General features: G+C 37.0%; 1 protein-coding gene across 1 annotated transcript in view; it reads left to right on the forward strand.

The window, feature by feature from the left end:
* Window positions 1–1,748: 1,748 nt before the first annotated feature.
* The window catches only part of kctd9a (potassium channel tetramerization domain containing 9a), a 31,089-nt gene continuing 14,271 nt past the window's right edge, over window positions 1,749–18,566 (forward strand). Inside the window, exons 1-5 of the mRNA XM_028799435.2 lie at window positions 1,749–1,961; window positions 2,887–3,008; window positions 3,232–3,275; window positions 8,301–8,394; window positions 11,800–11,858. Of these exons, the coding sequence (XP_028655268.1) occupies window positions 1,914–1,961; window positions 2,887–3,008; window positions 3,232–3,275; window positions 8,301–8,394; window positions 11,800–11,858 (367 nt within the window). The 5' untranslated portion in view covers window positions 1,749–1,913. The remainder of the gene's footprint in view (window positions 1,962–2,886; window positions 3,009–3,231; window positions 3,276–8,300; window positions 8,395–11,799; window positions 11,859–18,566) is intronic.

Consider the following 18,566-nt stretch of genomic DNA (forward strand, 5'->3'; position numbering starts at 1 on the left):
CCTCCGAGAGGGGATGGATGGGAATTTTTATTATGGCATCCAATTTTACCATTATCATCCTTTCCACAACAGTTTCCAGTGTGTCCAGGGTTCATCCTGTGATGGAGCAGGCTTTCCTGATAAGTTTGTTCCGGCATTGTGATTCTTTTGAGCTCAGGTTACTTCCCCAAGGGACTGCAGCATAGAACACCACATTGGCTACTTTGGACTGGTATAACAATTCCAGCAGCGTGATGCACACATCAAAAGATGTGAACTTCAGAAGAACTGGAGGCCCTGCACTAATAAACATTAATGGGAATGCTTTGCAAAAAGAAAGACAGTATAATTTCTTTGGTATCCACATTAGGATGTCTTGTGGTCTGCCTTTAGCACCAGTTTTATTTAGAAGGCTTTACTGCTCATTTACATTTTGTATCACAAAAAGTGATACAGTGACTGAGCTTTGTCAAACTGGACTAGTCATAAAAGATATTTATAAAAAGTGATATTTGGTTAGAGAAATTGTCATCACCTCAAACCCCACATACCACATTAACACACCCTTTGCCCTGTGCTACCTAGTAATCAATATTGTAGCATGCAATGCAGTCCCAGAAGACTTTGAAACACTTTGTACTTGTGGGCCATTGAGCAGTTAACTATCTTATAATCATCTGCTTGTCCTGTGACTAAAACTCCATAACACAAACACTTCCAGTAACTAAACTGCTGAATGGTAAGAGTGAGTTAGTAGTGTAAACTGGTCGCTAGTGGAATTGTCCAATAAGCATCTGCTCTGTCTGGTTCAGAAGTTTATAGCTCACTGATTAATTGATTGATTTACAATTCTTTTGCTAAGTTTGCATTTTGTAAATATGTATTGCAATTACTTATTGCCTTTGCTCTATTTTGTAATCTGGTTTGATATACTATGTCATTGAATCATACAATATACTGTATCTGTAATGGATTTTTGATGTTTCTACATAAGCAGGACAAGTGGCAAAATGTTAAAACTGAACTGTAAAGTATATTCAGTAAATTAAATTAAATGTATTTCATTTGAAAAACATTACTTTCTATATTGCATTTCATGGTGAATATCCATTTGAAATGAATTCACTGTAAAAAAAAAAAAAAAAACAACCTATAGAGGTATAAAATTCACACAGCTGGACCAGAGCAGAATGCAATTATATGATACAAATCTTGTGATTTCACAGGGACACTCCTGCTGCTTAGACTGTGATACTTCCATTTCTGGGTCTAAAGCACTTGATTGTGCAACCTTAGAAAATTGTATTTGTTAGACAATGTAAGTATATCCAGTTGAAATATTTCGTTATAATGCTCTTTATTTATTACACTCTAGTTAACATAATCTTCAAGTATGTATGATGTGGGGAAAAAAAGAGGGTAACCCACCCAAACTTGGGGGGATGTTAAGACTCCTGCTCAAATGTAAACCAAAATGAATTGTAATATTTAATTTAATATTGTTTTGTGGTACAACATAAATCAGTCTTTAAATACTCTATTTAATACATGTGTCTTACTCACGTTTACCGGTCCAAGCTGTTCTTTTTTTTTTTTTAGTCTTTGATTTAAAAAGTAGCACACTTCCCTTTAAATTTTAAAAGGGATGACTTCTTCACGATTTCATCCAACGCCACTGATGCCACTTGTCTTCTTGCTGATTGGGTGCTTGTTCTTCCGGATTCTTGTGCATGCTTATTTTCGATTGGTCAGACGTGTTAGCAACGCGCCTGCTCACTCGTGGTTGGTTTGCAAGGCTTCCATTCGCTGCACTTAGGATAGGCTGATCTTTTTTTTTGCCTCTCTTAATAGGGAAGGTTGATTAGTACAAAAGTTATATTTTTTTATGTATGTATTTTTTGTATTGTTTAAACTATTAAATCAGTGCACTAGAGATGAGGAGGGTAACACTCTTCGTAAACGGTACTTCCAAAAACGGCAAGGTAAGAAGCAAAGCTTGAGGTAGTTTGACGCGAATGATTTAATTAAAGCACTAAACACCAACGTCTAATGCTACGAGATGAGAAAAATTAACACAGGAGAATCTGAGAGACAATAAACAGCGGGTAGTAATAGAAATGCAGAGATGCATGCTCACTAGTAACGAGATGACAGCCTAAACTGAAAGAGACTGAGAGTTAAAGACGGAAAAGTTCGAAATGGAGAGGGAGACGCCCGAAAGCTAAATGAAGGAGATATTTGTTTATCTTTGTAAATTATCCTTGTACTGTTATATTGCTGACAACTGACACTAGTAGTTATTGTAGTTTTTATATGGCTATTAATCCTGTGATTGAGAAGTAATGTACTAATCCGGCGATGATTAAAAAATGTTCAGTTAAAGATTAGTAAAAATAATGACAACATTGAAAACAAATCAACAATCGCGAGAATATTAAACGTTTTTCTGAAATAGCACAAAGGAAAGAAGCAACAACTAGAGAAACAACAATGCATTGTTAGGTATCGGGTAACAAAAATGGGGCCAGCCCGGTGGCTCAGGTTTTGGTGCTGCATTACGTATCTTGCATCCAGGGTTTAAATTCCGTACTTGAATTTTGTATGTTCTCATATTGTGTTCGCTAATTTTTCTCTGGTTACCCAGGTTTTAAATCCGTGTTACACAGCTGTCCATTCTAAGTAAACCCAATCTAGGTATGTACAGTACATTACGACCATGAATTGCTTCAAGACTTTGATAATGTTATTTTTCAACTCGGTATACACATAAATAGCGTAATGTTGAAGTAAACCACTTATTAAATTACTACGATTTCATACTTTAAAATAAACCAGCATGTAAGTTTTCTTAATTTGACTTATTCTATAGTGAAGTGATGCAATAATGTACACTTCTTCCATAAACAGGTGGTTGCAGTTTATGGCACTCTGGCGGATTTGTTATCAGTTGCTAGTAACAAGCTAGGAATAAAAGCATCATCGTTTTATAATGGAAAAGGAGGACTGATTGATGATATTGCTCTCATCAGGTATGTCATTTCTAACTTAATGTAGATAGAAGAACAGCTTGTGGCTTTAAGTATAGAAAAACTGGTTCTGGGGGGCAAAGATACTTATTTACTGGCAGTTTGGTGTTATGAGATTAATCTTAATATTTTTTATACATGTTAATTCTTCTACGATATCCAATTAAATGATCAAATCAATATATTATACAAGCAACTGATTTATTTTTTATGTTTTTCATGTCAGAGATGATGACGTCTTGTATGTTTCAGAAGGTGACCCTTTTGTTGGTGAGTAAACCCATTTATGTTCTGAGTCACTAAGAATGGTATTCGCACAAAATTTTATTGAAGGGTTATGAAAGGTTTGGCTTTTCTATCTAGTGGAAATGTTATGTGTTTGGTGTTCAAAAATAATATGAGAAAGCAGTGGACTTAGAAGACACAGTTGTAGCATATTCCCATCCCATTTTTTAAATTTTTGTAGGGCAGCATTCCCATATATTATTTTGGAGCTATGGAACACAGTAGTGTAGTGGTTTATGCTGCTGCCTCATTGGTCCAGTGCCTTGAATTTCTCAAGATACGGGATGCAATTAACACAAAATCAATTTTTTGATAAGTGGCATGGTAAATAAATACATGTTATGAATCTTATATTCCCTTACTGTGTGCAGTCACAGTGGAGTTTACATTTTTTCTGTTTCTCCCTGTTTTTTCTTTGTGTACTCCACATTCCAGAAATGTGCATGTAAAGTTAGTTTGTGATTCTAAATTGCCTAGTATGGTTGTGCGCATATGTAGACCCTGTGGTGGACTGGCACTCAGTATTGCCTAGATCAGGGGTGGGCAAAGTCATTCCTGGAGGGCTGCAGTGGCTGCAGGTTTTTGTTCTAACCCAATTGCTTAATAAGAAGCACTTACTGCTCTAGAAACACTTCTGCTTCATTTTAGTTGTCTCCCTCATTAAGATTTTGAACCCTTATTGCTTATTTAAGTCTTAAACAGCTGCATCCTCTGTTTTTAATTGCTCCTTATTAGCAATAAGATGCAAATGACAAAAGAAACCAGCAGTTATCCATTTTGCTTGTTACCCTTTACACCTGTGTGTATTTATCGTGCACTATTTGGTTTAATTAAATACTTGGAAGGAAAGAGAAGAGAAAAAAGTGAAGGATTGAGAATTACCCATCCGTTTTACACTTCAAAGTATTTGGATGATATCCTTAGAATGGAAAAAAAATCTAGGACATGAGAATGACTTGACATAGCAGAGTTAAAGCACTAACAAGCCATGAAATGTAATTATTGGCAAGGATTGTTTTCTAATTAAGCAACTGAGTTGGAACAAAAACCCGCAGCCACTGCGGCCCTCCAGGAATGACTTTGCCCACCCCTGGCCTAGATAGTTCTCCAACTGCACAAGTGGCCTTGGAAAACTAGGCCTGTTTAACATTGTAAATTCTCATAACCTGCAAAATACAGAGATATGGGTGGAAGACCAAACTCCAAATGTTCAAGGACTGAGCTGGGCTTTGAATCTGTTGTCTTGAAGCATTATCGCAGCAGTGCAAACCACTATGTCAGTGTTTTGTCATCATGGGTGTTGTCTAAAATTATTGGTTTCTTTTTAGCAGTGTTAAAGATGCGGTTATTTTTCTATTTCATTTAAGGTCTATACAGAGCATTTAATCTCAAAACAATTGAGATGCACTCATAACCAACTTCCTATATACAATTAGGGAACAAACACTGCTTTTGTTTCAGTTTTGATGCTGAAAGTAAGTGTTTTTTTTTTTTTTTTTCTTTGGGAGTTTCATTTTGGCAATATCGTAGGGAGAAAATATTTTGTTCAGAAGAGCATTTTTTTAAATATGTTGCCATAAATATATGCATGTTCTTGCATTGTTTTCTTTTATAAATCCTGACTTTTGTATGGTAAGAACTCTGAATGTGTGTATACAAAAATCTGACCGTACTGGCATTGTTTAAGAAAAGTTAAGTTATTCCAGTTTTAAAGATTGTCTTTAATTGTCCCTCTTAGCTTTTAAATAAACATAACTCAAAATGTTCTTCAATTGTTGCATAACAGTAGGCCACTATCAATGATGTTATGGCCTATAGCAGCAGTTCTCAACCAGTGAAGTAACACTCTTCTTCTTCTTCTTTCGGCTGCTCCCGTTAGGGGTTGCCACAGCGAATCATCTTCTTCCATATCTTTCTGTCCTCTACATCTTGTTCTGTTACACCCATCAGCTGCATGTCTTCTCTCACCACATCCATAAACCTTCTCTTAAGCCTTCCTCTTTTTCTTTTGCCTGGTAGCTCTATCCTTAGCATCCTTCTCCCAATATGCTGAGCATCTCTCCTCTGCACATGTCCAAACCAATGCGATCTCGCCTCTCTGAATTTGTCTCCGAACCGTCCAACTTGAACTGATCCTCTAATGTACTCATTTCTAATCCTGTCCATCCTCGTCACACCCAATGCAAATCTTATCATCTTTTAACTCTGCTACCTCCAGCTCTGTCTCATGCTTTCTGGTCAGTGCCACTGTCTCCAACCCATATAACATAGCTGGTCCCACTACCATCCTGTAGACCTTCCCTTTCACTCTTGCTGATATCCGTCTGTCACAAATCACTAATGACACTCTTCTCCACCTATTCCACCATGCCTGCATTCTCTCTTTCACCTCTCTTCCACAATCCCCATTACTCTCTACTGTTGATCCCAAGTATTTAAACTCATCCACCTTCGCCAACTCTACTCCTTACATCCTCACCATTCCACTGACCTCCCTCTCATTTAGACACACACATTCTGTCTTGGTGTTACATATCTCCACCTCCTCAACCTGCTCCTTACTATCGCTACAGATCAGTGTCATCAGCAAACATCATAGTCCATGGAGAGTCCTGTCTAAGCTCGTCTGTCAACCTGTCCATCACCATTGCAAATAAGAAAGGGCTCAGAGCCGATCCCTGATGTAATCCCACCTCCAGCTTGAATGCATCCAACAATAAAAAAAAAAAAAATCAGGGTAAAAAAGTGGACCTTAAAAGGACAACGCAGGCAAACCTCAGTCTTATCCTTGGCCATGCTTCCATTCCACCACTTCATCACACCAACCTCCTGTTTTGAGACTCCACTCCTCTCTATCCCACCTAGCTTTGTTCTTTTCCTCCATGTCCACCACTTGCACCAATTTGAAGTCCCCCAACCCACTGCTCACATGGGGCTTGGAGTTAAAGCTCTCAGTCACCCCTACACACACCTTCTTTAACTGGTTCATGCCAGCATCGAGACAACCCCAGAACTATGTGCAATAGCTTCTTAACAGGTGAGTGCCAACCTCCCATGAGCAGTATGCACTGTATGTTGCTGTCTGTGTCTCTCTCAAAACCAGTCTGCCAATGTTACAGTATTTTTAGTTCTGGTAAACTTCTTTGGTTTACCATTATTTTTGAAATAGTTTTAGCAGTTGGCAGACTAATGCAAAATATAACTATTTACAATGATGAACAAAGGTGAGTGTTAACAATTAATAATAAACAACTTTTAAGTTTAGTGTTCATTAGTATTAATCAACAGGAGATGGTTACCAATGTTTGGTAACCTTGGTCCTTATTTAAAAAAGTAAGTGCAAGAATAGGCTGAACGTAGTTGTGCTTAGTAAGAGTACAGTACTTAACAACTTAAGACCAAAAAAATAGTAGTACTTCAAAGGAAAAAAAAACACATATTGTCAGTAGTCCACCATAGTTAATCTTTTGGAGTACAGTATTTAAAGAGGCTGTTGTTTAGAATAGTGCTTTTTGACTTACGCTAGCAGTTACCAGTGTCCAAAATCAGGCTGTATCTCCCTGCATTGGGTTTATATTTGTGGGGAACCCTGACCAGTTTTTACACTTCCTTTCTTTTCATGAGAGAACTATTTAACGGATTTAGCTGGGTTTTTTTTTTTTCTATAATTTGCTTGAACATTCCAGTTGATTCTGTGACTTCTCTCATCGTGCTCTGTATCATAGTTCACTTGTGGTACTGATTTGTTTGCACGCATCCAAGGGAGACACAGCGGACTTTGGGGGGGGGGGGGGGCGCGCGGTACCCTCCTCGCTCACATGCCAGCCTTGGGACGTGTACCTTACCTCTGCTTAGCTAGTGAACGAGAGAACTACTTTACAGAATAAAAGCCAATTTAAATCCGTTATTTGCTTGAACATTCCGGTTGATTTTGCGACTTCTCTCATTGCGCTAAGAATCATATTGCTTCTGTAAGCAAACTATATTCGCGCTAATCTGACATAGGCTGCGGGCCGAGGGGAGGGGGAAGCATGACGTCAGGGAGCTGGGCAGGGCCCTCCTCACTAATGCGCCAGCCTTCATTCCAGTTGGTCTATCTGTTGCCACGTTTTGGAGTTTACCTTGCCTCTGCTTAGCTGGTGATACCTGTTTGTTTATTGATTTTTAAAGTTTGTCCTGTTTCATTACTGCGTGGGCGTAGCCATGTAGGACAGCTAGTATTTAATAAAAGCAGCAGCTCTCTGGAAGTTTCATGGTCATTTATTGCAACCTTTAAGTTGAGTGCATGTCTAAAACTTGGAATGTGTGTTGAAGCTGTCATTTTGTTAAGCATAAATTCTTGAGTGGTGAAATCTAGTATGCAATTCTGAGAGACATTCTTCGACCATTTGTCTGATATATTGATAATGTTGAGTAAAATGTTAATATTTTCCAATAAAGAAGCATTTTATTAGGCTGCACATACATGAGTGGAATATTGCCATTAATGTGAAATCATTTTTAGCTTCTCTATGCACTAACAATCCTGTCTTCAAGCCAAGAATCTGTTTAGTTTTTGCAAGAAAAATAGAAATGGGACATAACTTTAATTTTATTTTCATCCTACAAATTAAAACAGACATATTTTTGGATAGCCTGTGTTAGCATATGAAATAGGCATTTATATATTCTAATGCAAACATCATTGTCAAATCAAAATTAAAATGAGGTTTACCTAAATATTAATGTTCCTGATTAATTTTCTGGTGAATTAGTTAAACATAGTTTGAACATTATAACCTGTGCCACATTAATATAGCTGAGTCTGATCACCTTGTTTTCTATACAGTTAATAGTGCTGCGTACAGTACATATTGTGTTTCATATTAGTAATTTTTGTATTGCTTCCTTTACTTGGGATAGTACCTTGTTCCACTTTTATTGCCTCTGATATCTATCAAAATGTACAAAACCAAGCTATCAGACAAATTATATTATTATTTTTTATTTTTTTTTTTTTTACCCCTGTAGATCCCCAAACTGAAACAAAGCTGGCTGATAGCTTGAGTAATCATACAGACTGGCTGACCTTAAACATCGGTGGACGCTGTTTCACAACAACACGGTACTATGAACTAACAGCTCAGTTTGCATCTGTTTGAACTTAAGTTCGCCTTCTTATGAATAGATCTTTCTTTGAGATTTGATTTTAAAGGTTATGGTCATTGGCAAGTGTGAATCAATAACACAATAATTGCTTTGACTTTGTTCTGTAAAAAACTTTACAACTTCACTTTTTTGGCCTGGAGTGAGTAACCAAGAGTAAACTTGAGTTTTTCCAAAAAACAAACTTTCTTTTACATTATCATGGCTCTTTCAGAAGAGACAAAATAAAGTTATAACATATTCCATGTTTGTACTTTTCAATGTTGTACTCGGTACACACTAAAGCAAGTCGTGTTTTGAGGTAACATTCAGTAATACATTGTTCCAGTTATGTTCTTGCTGTGGCAGATAGAAGAATTTGTGAAGACGCCTTCAAATATTTACTTTTAGTAATTTCACTTAATGGTGGTGATTTTTTACAACCGTGCTTAAGTACTTACATTAAAAGATAGTTTTTAAATTGTCTAAATACTGACTAAATGACAACCTTCGTTTTTAGACAAACGCTCCGAAAACACATACTAGACCAAACACTACTTTAGAACCATGTAATTAATTGATGAGAATATATTTGTCTATGTTTTAAAATTGAGGAGAAAGTAAAGATCACCTTAGTTTACTTATTGGTTTATTTTTCAAGTCTCTTTGTCTTTCACATTTGTAAATCAATGACTAAGTTAATATGTTTTTGAGAACATACAAAATAAGTAGAAATTTAATTTACATGGCTAACTGCATTCTTCTTAACAGTTTATTTTTCTATGGGTAATTTTATATTGTGTTGAAACTTTTATTGTAATTACCATCAGTAATGCATTCTTTAATTTAAAGGCTGCTGTGATTGAATGAAAATGAAGGAGTTTTTGTATGAATTGCATGTTTGGATATAGTGCATGTTACTGATGATCTTTACCTACTTGCATGTATTTAAAATAATTTCCGACATGAAAAGAAAAGGGTTGGCTAGAGTCTTTGAGATTTTTAAATTTGCGTGGGCTTACACTTAACATTAAAGTAGGTTAATTCAGTAGCATAGATTGGAGCCCATCGGATCAGCAAAAGATACAAGGAAGGAGGCACCCCAATTTACATTTCATTAACATCAGATCTGTTTAAACAAATTTTTATTTCTTCTTCTTTTGGCTGCTCCCGTTAGGGGTTGCCACAGCGGATCATCTTCTTCCATATCTTTCTGTCCTCTGCATCTTGCTCTGTTACACCCATCACCTGCATGTCTTCTCTCACCACATCCATAAACCTTCTCTTAGGCCTTCCTCTTTTCCTCTTCCCTGGCAGCTCTATCCTTAGCATCCGTCTCCCAATATGCTGAGCATCTCTCCTCTGCACGTGTCCAAACCAACACAATCTCGCCTCGCTGACTTTGTCTCCTAACCCTCCAACTTGAGCTGACCCTGTAATGTACTCCGTTCTAATCCTTTCCATCCTTGTCACACCCAGTGCAAATCTTAGCTTCTTTAACTCTGCTACCTCCAGCTCTGTCTCCTGCTTTCTGGTCAGTGCCACCGTCTCCAACTCGTATAACATAGCTGGTCTCACTACTGTCCTGTAGACCTTCCCTTTCACTCTTGCTGATACCCATCTGTCACAAATTACTCTTGACACTCTTCTCCACCCATTCCACCCTGCCTGCACTTTTTTTTTTCACCTCTCTTCCACAATCCCCATTACTCTGTACTGTTGATCCCAAGTATTTAAACTCATCCACCTTCGCCAGCTCTACTCCCTGCATCCTCACCATTCCACTGACCCCCTTCTCATTTGCACACATGTATTCTATCTTGTTCCTACTGACCTTCATTCCTCTCCTCTCTAGAGCATATCTCCACCTCTCCAGGGTCTCCTCAACCTGCTCCCTACTATCGCTACAGATCACAATGTCATCAGCAAACATCGTAGTCCACAGGGACTCCTGTCTAATCTTGTCTGTCAACCTGTCCATCACCATTGCAAATAAGAAAGGGCTCAGAGCCGATCCCTGATGTAATCCTACCTCCAGCTTGAATGCATCCATCATTCCTACCGCAGACCTCACCACTGTCACACTTTCCTCGTACATTTCCTGTACAACTCTTACGTACTTCTCTGCCACTCCCGACTTCTTCATACAATACCACAACTCCTCTCGAGGCATCCTGTCCTATGCTTTCTCCAGGTCCACAAAGATGCAATGCAATTCCTTCTGGCCTTCTCTAAACTTCTCCAACATCCTCAGAGCAAACATTGCATCTGTGGTGGTCTTTCTTGGCAAGAAACCATACTGCTGCTCACTAATCATCACCTCACTTCTTAACCTAGCTTCCACTGCTCTTTCCCATAACTTCATGCTGTGGCTCATCAATTTTATTCCCCTGTAGTTACTGTAGTCTTGCACGTCCCCCTTATTCTTAAATATCGGCACTAGTACACTTCTTCTCCACTCCTCAGGCATCCTCTCACTTTCCAAGATTCCATTAAACAATCTGGTTAAAAACTCCACTGCCATCTCTCCTAAACACCTCCATGCTTCCATTGGTATGTCATCTGGACCAATGGCCTTTCTATTTTTCATCCTCTTCATAGCTGTCCTTACTTCCTCCTTGCTAATCCGTTGCACATTCTTATTCACTATCTCCACATCATCCAGCCTCTTCTCTCTCTCTCGTTCTCTTCATTCATCAGCCTCTCAAAGTACTCTTTCCTTCTGCTCAACATACTCTCTTCACTTGTGAGTACGTTTCCATCTTTATCCTTTATCACCCTAACCTGCTGCACATCTTTCCCAACTTGGTCCCTCTGTTTAGCCAATCGATACAGGTCCGTTTCTTCCTCCTTAGTGTCCAACCTCTCATACAACTCATCGTACGCCTTTTCGTTAGCCTTCACCACCTCTCTTCACTGTGCGCCTTATCTCCTTGTACTCTTGTCTACTTTCTGCATCTCTCTGACTATCCCACTTCTTCTTTGCCATCCTCTTCCTCTGTATACTCTCCTGTATTTCCTCATTCCACCACCAGGTTTCCTTTTCCTCCTTCCTCTTTCCAGATGTCACGCCAATCACCCTTCTTGCTGTCACCCTTACTACTTCTGCTGTAGTTTCCCAGCTGTCTGGTAATTTTTCACTGCCTATAAACAGATTTTTATTTAAAAATGAATATTTCAAAACCAATGAGATACTTGGTAGTTTTTGATTTTTTTTTCTCATTAGAAGTTTTAAATGTGTAATATGCTTTGAAATGAAGAGGAAAAAGTTGTTCCATGTGACATGTGGCAAATTTTTGACCACTAAGTCTTTAAAAAATAGAGTGGTTCTATTTCTTTGCTAATCTTTTTTTTTTTTTTTTTTTTTTTCCTCCCTCTTTATTAGGAGCACATTGGTCAGTAAGGAGCCAGACAGCATGCTGGCACACATGTTCAAAGAGAAAGGTGGGTTTCTGCTGAATGATAGGTGTGTGGTTCTATCAGGTATAATACTGTAAGTGCCATTTAGGGTATAGTCTTACTAAGATTGCTTTATTATAATATTACTCCTTTATCTTGCAAAAATGTGGTATATTTATAAGTTTATGGTAATTAATGCCAATCGCAAAAACTCTAGAGCCAGCAGTTGTTTATGCCAGACTCAGGCCAGAATCAAGTGTTATTTTTGGTTGTTGGTAATATTGAGTTTGGACCCCGATTTACAGTACATATTGTGAGTGAGTATGCAAGCAGAAAAACATTGCTGATTTTGTCATCTTGCCTTAACTGAAGCAAGACCTGCCACACTTGCTTCTCACCCAGTTCAGTCATACATTAGCAACTAGAGTGTATTTTAGTCTAAATGTTTACTACTTTCACAGACTAGTTATTGGTGTGGTAACCTTTATTCAAGCACATTAATAGTTGGTAGAGGTACAAAGGTTTTATGCTAAAAATAAGAACATGTTTTTACAAAAATTGAGTTGCAATATTAAGAAATTTAACCTGATGATAAACTGTTATGTGCATCAAATAACTGCATATACCCAGTCAAATGCAATGACATTTGAACAAACTAGTGTAAAATGCTAATATTTTTTTTATCTATTAATGTGACCAGTTTTTAATATTAATATAGACACATTGTAATAGGTTTATAGAGTCATTATTGTCATGTGCACAGTACAGTGAAATTCTTACTTGGTGTGTGCTAATTAATGAGCCATATGTCATGCACACTGTCTGGCACTATGAATAGCGATTTATAATTACCTTGTAAATACTGTCTCATTTACCCGAAAACTCTCAACACAACTGTGTGCTATATAATAAAAAAGTTAAGGTCTGTGTGTGTGGCCAGTCTCTCAGAGCAATCTAATTGATCAAATTTGCTTTGGTGATGTGATCAAAAGAGGAAGTTTGAGGGTAGACACATGAGGAAGAGAAAAGGCATAGGTTGCACACTAAGATAGTTCCCTTCAAAGACAGGAAGTATAAAACCAGACAGGAGACTAGAAAGGCTCCCCAAAAGTAATGACAGGACCTGAGAAGCAGTTTTTACAGGAATGTGCTCAAAAGAGAAAGCACCAGTCAAGAAATGTTTAGACACATGGATAGAAAAGAAAGGCACTAAAGGGGCACTTAGGGCAAGAGAGAGCAAATATTTTAAAATTATTGTATTACATGTCTTCAAAGATAGTGTAGCTAGTTTGTCATAATATAGCAGTGTATGATGTATGTTGAAGAAGCTTCATATATAATATTCTGGTGTAATACTATTTGTATACTCATGTACATGGAATAAAATGTATATTATACCAATGGTTTTTCATGTTGGCTGTTCACCAAAGAGTCATCATCTTCAGGACTTAGGCTTTTGTTCAGTAGTGTTTCTTGTTTGAACATAAATGAGCTTGGACAAAAATAATTTTTAAATGCATATATAAAATACATCTGTATAATAATTGGATACTGTTACAAGGGAATTCGGACTAATATGAGATACAGGTTTTGAAGTCCACCATTTTGTTTCTGGGTATCTCTGCACACATATGCTTAGTGTGCATTTAAGGTGATCTTGTTAATTGTTAAAAGAAAGAAGCTCCAAGCAAATGTGTATATGATTTAGATTTCAAGTGCTACTTATACTTTTGATATGGCCTCTTTTTTTTTTTTTTTTTGCATAAAATTCTTCCTTACAAAATTCAAGCAATGCTTTGATTTAAGAATCGCCGCATGGCATTGGGATCATTGTATACCAGCCTCCACAAACAATGTTATTTTACAGTTTCAAAAATTCTTTCATATTTTTCCATACCACATTTACATATGAAATAACAGATATACATTTATAAGTTGATGGCAAATTTAATGAAGAATGTGTGCAAATATATAATAATAATAATTCATTACATTTATGGTTTAATTTTACTCCTAAGCTATATGATAAGCTCTTTAATGAGGTTCCTACAGATGTTACATGAATGATTGTGATCACTAGAGAGAAAATAAGACTTTCAAGCATCTTTGCGGTCTCCAAAGTACAACTGTGAATCCTTCCTTATGGTGCACAGAACACATTCTTCTGTCGTGGAGACTTATAAGACGAGTCCTTATGTTTGAAGAAGGACTGTCACCCAGTAAGGCTGTCAAAAGTATCACTGGCATACAGTGATTTTGGTGGCAACGATGTCTGAACGGTTTTATATTAAGTTTATGGTGCTGATTAAGAATATGACTTTGGTTTTGCCAGATTGGCTCTAGTTTCTGAGATATTTAATAGTTAATTAATTAATTAACACAACACGTTTGAAAAGCATTCAGAATTGCAAGAATATTTTTATTTTAGTTACTACTAGTAAGTAAACAGTCTAACATCATACAAAAAAGAAATTAAAAATATCTAACAGTGACAGGAAAAAAGTTATGTATGATTTGATTAATTAATACAATATTAATTAGTTATTAATTATTAATGTCAATGCTTCAAAAAATGCTGTTTATGCGATTTCCGTTTGTGTGTGTCATCGGGACAATCACGTTGGAGACTCCAACAGTAGTCTGCCATCATGTGTATGTCCCATCTGCCTTGATATCTCTCCTCCATCACCTTCATATCCTGGTGGAACCTCTTGTCTTGTTCCTCGCTGAAGTCTCCAAGGTTATCTGGAAATCTGTTTAAATGGCTATGGAGATTGAGCATAAAGATGCACTTATTAACTCCCAAATTTCTGAAGTTAGCAAGCATATCTTACACAAATTCTTCATAATTGTCTGCTCTGTGATTACCCACGTAGTTGTTCACAACAGAGAGCTTCCAGCTTTTAGTTTTTCCATGCTCAGTCCAGGGAATGATCTACAAATGTACTTGAAGCAATCACCAGTTTTGTCCAAAGCCCTAACAAATTGCTTTATCAATCCTAGCTTAATATGAAGCGGTGGGAGAATGATTTTGTTCTTGTCCACCAGTGGCTTGTTGATGATATTCGCAGCGCCAACAATCATTTCTTCTCTTGTAGGCCATGACACTTTTGTCCAATGACTTTGCTTTGCCCTGCTATCACAGAGGCACATGAAGCATGGGTATTTTGTGTATCCAGATTGCTGTCCAAGCAAGAAGTTCACCATCTTCAGATCAACACAAATCGACCACTGATGTTCATGATAACGGATTTTCTGTAATATGATTTTTACATTTTCATATTCTTCTTTAAGTTTTGTTGAGTGAGCAATGGGAAGAGATGCATAACGGTTACCATTGTGCAAGAGAACACATTTCAAGCTTCTAATGTAGCTGTCTATAAAAAGCCGCCAATCTTCTGGACGATATTCTGTTAGTCCTATTTGAAGTACAATTCCTGGGATATCATTGCAGTATACAAGTTCTTCCTCTTGGTTGAAATATGGGAGAAGCCTCTCTTCTCTTGTCCAATAGGCTGCAATTTTAACTTCCACGTATTATAAGGGTTTGTTTAAGTCTGGACACTAAAAGTTCAGATGTTTGCTTGGACAGATGTAAGTCTCAAATAAGGTCATTGAGTTCTTTTTGGCTTAATGGCTGAGGCATCGAAGAGCTTCCCTCAAATTCACTTCAACTGCTACTACCTCCCATACACTCCAATCCCTGCCTCTCTTCAGATTCTGACAGTGGCTGGTTTGGTAGTCTGGTAAACACTGGTATGGGAATGTCATTGCCATGTGGAATAGGTTGTCTTGCTGATTCCAAATCAGGATAATCCAACCGAGCTTTCTTGTAACGATTGAAGCCTTTAATCTTTACAACACAAAAATAACAATCATCATGGTGGTTTTTCGGTTCTCTGCATACCATTGGCACACCAAAGTTTAAACTTTTTCTTTCCCCTTTTGTCCACTGTTGTAGGTGCTCCACACATGTTTTGCAAACCATATGTGGAGCCCAAGACGTATCCTGGTCTCCAAGCTGGTATACTCGATGCACAAAGTGTGATATTCTTTGGTTTTCAACCATGTACTCTCCACAGATGTAGCAGAATACATCAGGATTGTTGATGCAGGCTGTTCTTGATGAAGTCATAATTTTTACATGTATTTATATACTTATTAAGACAGAACTTTTTGGATATACAGTAAACCAAGACTGGGTTGACAAACTTATACTGTAGCCAACTTCTTTCCTCTGCAAATTCACAGTTGAATTCTGGCTTCAAAAAGTCGCTTTTATAGCATTGTAGGCCTACAAATTGAAATACAAAATAATTATATGGGATATTTCATTACCTAAGACACTGTTAAAGAGTCAAAAGACGGACCAAAAGCTATTGCATTTGTTATCACATACAAGTCGCATTGGGGGAATGCGTTATTTTCATGGATGTTCATTATCTCAAAAACTAGAACCAATTCAGCAAAAGTAATGGGATTTTTGAATTCAGCACCCTCAAAATACCCTAAATCCATTCACAAAAACCTTGGCACCTGAAAAGAAATTTTTTTTGTAGACCTGTGAATTAATTTTAACTTTTTAAAATTACTGCAAAACTCATTTTTCATGGTATCGCAAATGGTGGCAAAAACACAAGATAAATGCAAACCTGTATGCAAGATTGGCTAACACGCAATACCAACTACAGGGGCTAACGCAGCCAATTTGGTCAAACATTTGGAAGGACTGACACGTGAGACAATAGAAGGAACCTTATTTTTAAATTATGGAAACATTAATAAGTATAAACCTGTAAAGTGTGGCATTTGAAGTAGGGATTTAATGTTTTAATCTGTACAAACCAAATAAACATTTTTCTTTTGTAGTTAATGCATTATTCATTTAACTGACAACAACAACATTTATTTTTATAGCACATTTTCATATTAGCACATTTTCATAAAATGCTCCACCGTATTCACCTGGCAAATTTCTATCAGTGAACTGTTCTAGATTTTAGATGCATAGCATCAGAAGGCTGCCTTACCACTTCTTTTAAGTTTAGCTCTTGGAATTCTAAGCAGACACTGATTTGAAGATCTAAGGTTATGATTTGGAATGCAAGGTGACAGGCATTCCAAAATATAGGACAAAGCGAGATTATTTAAGGCTTTGTAAAGCATTAGCAGTAGTTTAAAGTCAACTCTGAATGGCATGGTTAAACAATGTAATGACATCAAAACTGGAGAGGATGTGCTCAGATTTTCTTTTCCTAGTTTAAGATTCTTGCAGCTGTATTTTGCACTAGTTGCAAACAAATCATGTCTTTCTTGGATAGTCCTTAAAGGAGTGCGTTACTGTAAACTAGTTGACTGAAAACAAAAGCATGAACTAACTTTTCAGCATCTTGCAAAGTTATAAGTGCTCTAACATTTCCTATATTCCTTAAGTGGAAAAATGCTGCCCTGGTAATCTGATTAATATGTGATTTAAATTTTAGGTCATAGCCAGTAATTATCCTTAAATTCTTTACTTCCATCTCGACTTTTAAGCTTAATGGATCAAGTTAATTTCTAATACCCTCATTATATCCATTTTTGCCAATAACTAAGATTTCTGTTTTCTTTTTATCTAGTTTGAGAAAATTACTACTCATCCACTCAGAGAGAGCCAACAGAGTTTGTCATCAGGTGCTATTGGTAAATGCAGCTGTGTGTCATCGGCATAGCTGTGGTAGCTGATGTTATGCCTTGAGATAATCTGACCTAATGGAAACATGTAAATAGAAAAGAGCAGTGGACCCAGGATAGATCCTTGTGGAACGCCATACAAAATATCATGCATCTTCAAAGTATAATTAGCACAACTAAGAATTTTTTACCTGTTAAGTAAGACTCAAACCAATTTAAGACACTGCCAGAGAGGTTTTTACATTCAGGATAGTTTTATTCTGTGATGTTCATTCGGAATTCTTTAGCACTAGTGTTCCATCGTTCTCTTGATTTTTAACCACTCGCTGCAAAGTGTGCTACATTTTTATTCTATTACTAGCAGTTTAAAAATTTAATCGCATGTACTATATAATGTGAGGCTATAACGTTTCAGTCCTCAAATAGATAAACAGTGGCATTGCTCCTCTGTGTGCTCCTATACTTTCAGGTGTTGCTACAGAAATGGGAATTCATTACATTGGGGCTTATTTGCAGCCCAACAAAATCATACCTCATGAAAGAATACATCGACATGCTATTCTTTCTTGCAAAAAATGTGAATGTTACAAAAACCTTTTTGTTTAGTTACACAGAAATGTAAGGCCTTTAGATGTGTTAGTGGTCTGTTTCTGTGGTGTAGTTTTTTGGGATATTCTTTAGTAATCCTTGAGGGGAAATTGTCTTTTCGCATGACCTTTTGTGGGGTTCAGAGTGCAGATCAGCCATTGTACAGCATCCCTGGAGAAATTCTCGGGCCAAGGGCCTTGTTTTTTGGAAAGCAAGGCCACACTAATGTTCTTTTTACTTGAATGTTTCTTTAATGTTTTAATATCTTTATATTTACAAACACTAGCATTTAAGAGCAATTGGTAAAGTTGTTCTTAAATGCTAAGAAGCTTGTAATGCTCTACAGTACAGCTTCCAACATTCACATAAATGGTTTCTTAGTTACAAAATACCCATTAACAAGTTGTTTATTATTATTAAAAATACAGTCAGTTTCGATATTTTTTTTGGTCTGAAAGGTGCTAGTCCAGTAGCTAAAAAGTGAGTTATTGT

This window comes from Erpetoichthys calabaricus, chromosome 1 (genome assembly GCF_900747795.2).
Source record: "Erpetoichthys calabaricus chromosome 1, fErpCal1.3, whole genome shotgun sequence".
NCBI classification, from domain to species: domain Eukaryota; kingdom Metazoa; phylum Chordata; class Cladistia; order Polypteriformes; family Polypteridae; genus Erpetoichthys; species Erpetoichthys calabaricus.